Source organism: Etheostoma spectabile, chromosome 8 (assembly GCF_008692095.1).
Source record: "Etheostoma spectabile isolate EspeVRDwgs_2016 chromosome 8, UIUC_Espe_1.0, whole genome shotgun sequence".
NCBI lineage: Eukaryota > Metazoa > Chordata > Actinopteri > Perciformes > Percidae > Etheostoma > Etheostoma spectabile.
Genome location: NC_045740.1, coordinates 31,661,139 through 31,663,547, shown reverse-complemented (window position 1 = coordinate 31,663,547; position 2,409 = coordinate 31,661,139). Strand labels below are relative to the sequence as shown.

The window sequence follows — 2,409 nt, the reverse complement described above, 5'->3', positions numbered from 1 at the left end:
GTGTGTGTGTGTGTGTGTGTGTGTGTGTGTGTTGTGTACAGACGTACCCTAACTGCAATGTTGTACTTGAGCTTCTTCTTCTCCTGGTAGGGGTCGTAGCTGTCATAGCGCATGAGCTCCGGCTGCAGTACGTACCCCGTACATCCATTCAGACTGAAGAGGGCGCTGTTCAACTGAGTGTATTTATCTGGGAGGACACACACACCTTATACAGTACCAAGCTCGGCTCTATTCAGCTAAAACACAGTTTTACCCAGCCTTCAGTCAGCCAGAAAATATTAAAATTATACAATCAATCATATTACACACCAGCAATCATGTCTGCTCAGCCTCTCTTTCTACCCCGTTCCCACCTCACAACTTCCCTCGTTTCATTTAAATGAGACCTATTAGGCTTTTCCGTATTTTCTATCTTATCTAAATATATAAGTTACAATGTCGGATGTTCATTTCAAACATGGACAAAGCTTTAAATAATGAAGTATTTCTAAGGTTAGTTTCATCCAGTTCTGAACGCTCTGGTTTCAACAGTTGTTTCTACTCTGGGCTCAGTATGACGTCATACCAAATATCTGTTCTACTGCATGTATTACATTCCATCCACAATGTCGTGTTGTGTTACTGCTGATAAAGACCCAACATTTCCCTATTTTGCTGCTTTATAATGAAAGCCTTTAAATAACAAAATAACGGAATACTTTTATTATGAAGAAATGAAACTCTTCCCATCTCAAACAGCTTTGACCAGTAAATTAGCCGGCAATAGATAGGTTTGGCAATACAAGAAGAAGTGATTTCAAAATTAAAAGTTGCGACATAATCAAATCAATCATAATCAAGAATGTCTGTAGTGATATCCTACATACTGGTGAATTTGGGTATGTTTTATGAAACTAAAAATAAGGTTATTGTATACCGGTGGCTGCTTTCTTCAGGCAAACGCATGGCACAGAGCTCCAGACTGCCGGGTTATTAACATTAATATTGGGTACAATTAGGGCTGCACGATATGACCTTAAATCAAAATTATTGCACATTTTACCTTGATAACAATGAGTGAATGATAATTAAACACAATTTTCTACATCATCTTTTCTGAAGCCAAAATGTTTTCAGACAATGGACACTGTGTTTTTTAGGCACTCTGTGTTTGAGTTATCCCCGTTATGCTTTCCATGCAGCTGATTGGTCATAGAATGTTTTTAAGGAGAAAGTAGGTGTATCAACAGGCATAAAATATGTCAATAACAGCTTCTGAATTTTGATGTTGAAACATTTTCGATTAATCAACCAGCTCTAGGTACAATAGACACTTATCAGGCTGGTGTGACCAATCCCTGAGACATGGACATGGATGGATTGACAAGAGCACAAAAGAACAACAAGTATTCTATTGACCCCCAACATTTTCCTCTACAGTTGTCCAGATAAACTACTGTACCTGCAGTCTGGAAGTTGAGAGCCACCATGTGACTGCCAACAGCCCACAGTGGGTAAGGGTCATAGTTGGAGGACTCCACACGCTGGGCTTTTGGGTAGATGCGACTCAGAGCCTTGCGGTTGTACTGCAGGAAGTCCTTGGTGCGGCTCTTTCCTGGTATCTTGTTCTCCACAAAGGAGCGGACCTCTTTGTAGCTGTAACCGTCTGCAGAGACAAAGAAAAGAGCAGAGGCACAGATTGAGCTGATAGTGGTTGTTAGGCCACATCAGTTGATACCAACAGACCAACAAACTGGACTGGAACTGTAATATACAGTGGGGTTCGACTGTTTGGGCACCCGAGGTAAAGATTTGTATTAATGTGCAAAAAGAAGAAAAGACGGAAAAATCTCCAAAAGGCTTCAAATGTCAGATTAGACATTTGAATAATATGTCACAAAAAGTTAGATTTTATTTCCATAATTTACACTTTCAAAATAACCGAAAACAAAAAAGTTTGGGCCCCCCGCAGAGTTTCTAGCATGCCCCCCCCTTTGAAAGCTGAGACCTGACAGTGTCACGGATTGTTCTCAATCATTGTCTGGAAAGACCAGGTGATGTCACTCTTAAGGTTTTAAATGCCCAGACTCATCTGACCCCCCCCAACAATCAGCACCATGGCTTCTTCTAAGCAGTTGTCTAGGAAACTGAAACTGAAAATAGTTGATGCTCACAAAGCAGGAGAAGAAGAAGAAGATAGCAAAGGGTTTTCAGATGCCGATCTCCTCTGTTGGGAATGTAATTAAGAAATGGCCGTCATCAGGAACAGTGGAAGTTAAAGATCTGGAAGACCAAGAACAATGTCAGACAGAACCGCTCGCAGGATTGAGAGAAAAGCAAGTCCAGACCCCCGTTAGACTGCCCGGTCCATCCAGAAAGACCTGGAGACACTGGAGTTGGGCTACACCTTTCCACTATAAAGAGATACTT

General features: G+C 41.2%; 1 protein-coding gene and 1 long non-coding RNA gene across 4 annotated transcripts in view; one reads left to right on the top strand and one right to left on the bottom strand.

Moving 5' to 3' along the window:
• Positions 1–2,409, bottom strand: part of LOC116693373 (1-phosphatidylinositol 4,5-bisphosphate phosphodiesterase gamma-2) — a 28,653-nt gene that overhangs the window by 4,493 nt on the left and 21,751 nt on the right. For 2 of the 3 annotated variants that reach the window (XM_032522297.1, XM_032522298.1), the window contains exons 27-28: positions 1,442–1,645; positions 48–187 (exon numbers count right to left, since the gene is read on the bottom strand). In XM_032522297.1, coding sequence (XP_032378188.1) covers positions 48–187; positions 1,442–1,645 — 344 coding nt within the window. The remainder of the gene's footprint in view (positions 1–47; positions 188–1,441; positions 1,646–2,409) is intronic. The other variant, XR_004332913.1, reaches the window with a different exon arrangement.
• LOC116693494 (uncharacterized) overlaps positions 1–2,409 on the top strand; it is a 20,803-nt gene that overhangs the window by 7,149 nt on the left and 11,245 nt on the right. The window lies entirely within an intron of this gene.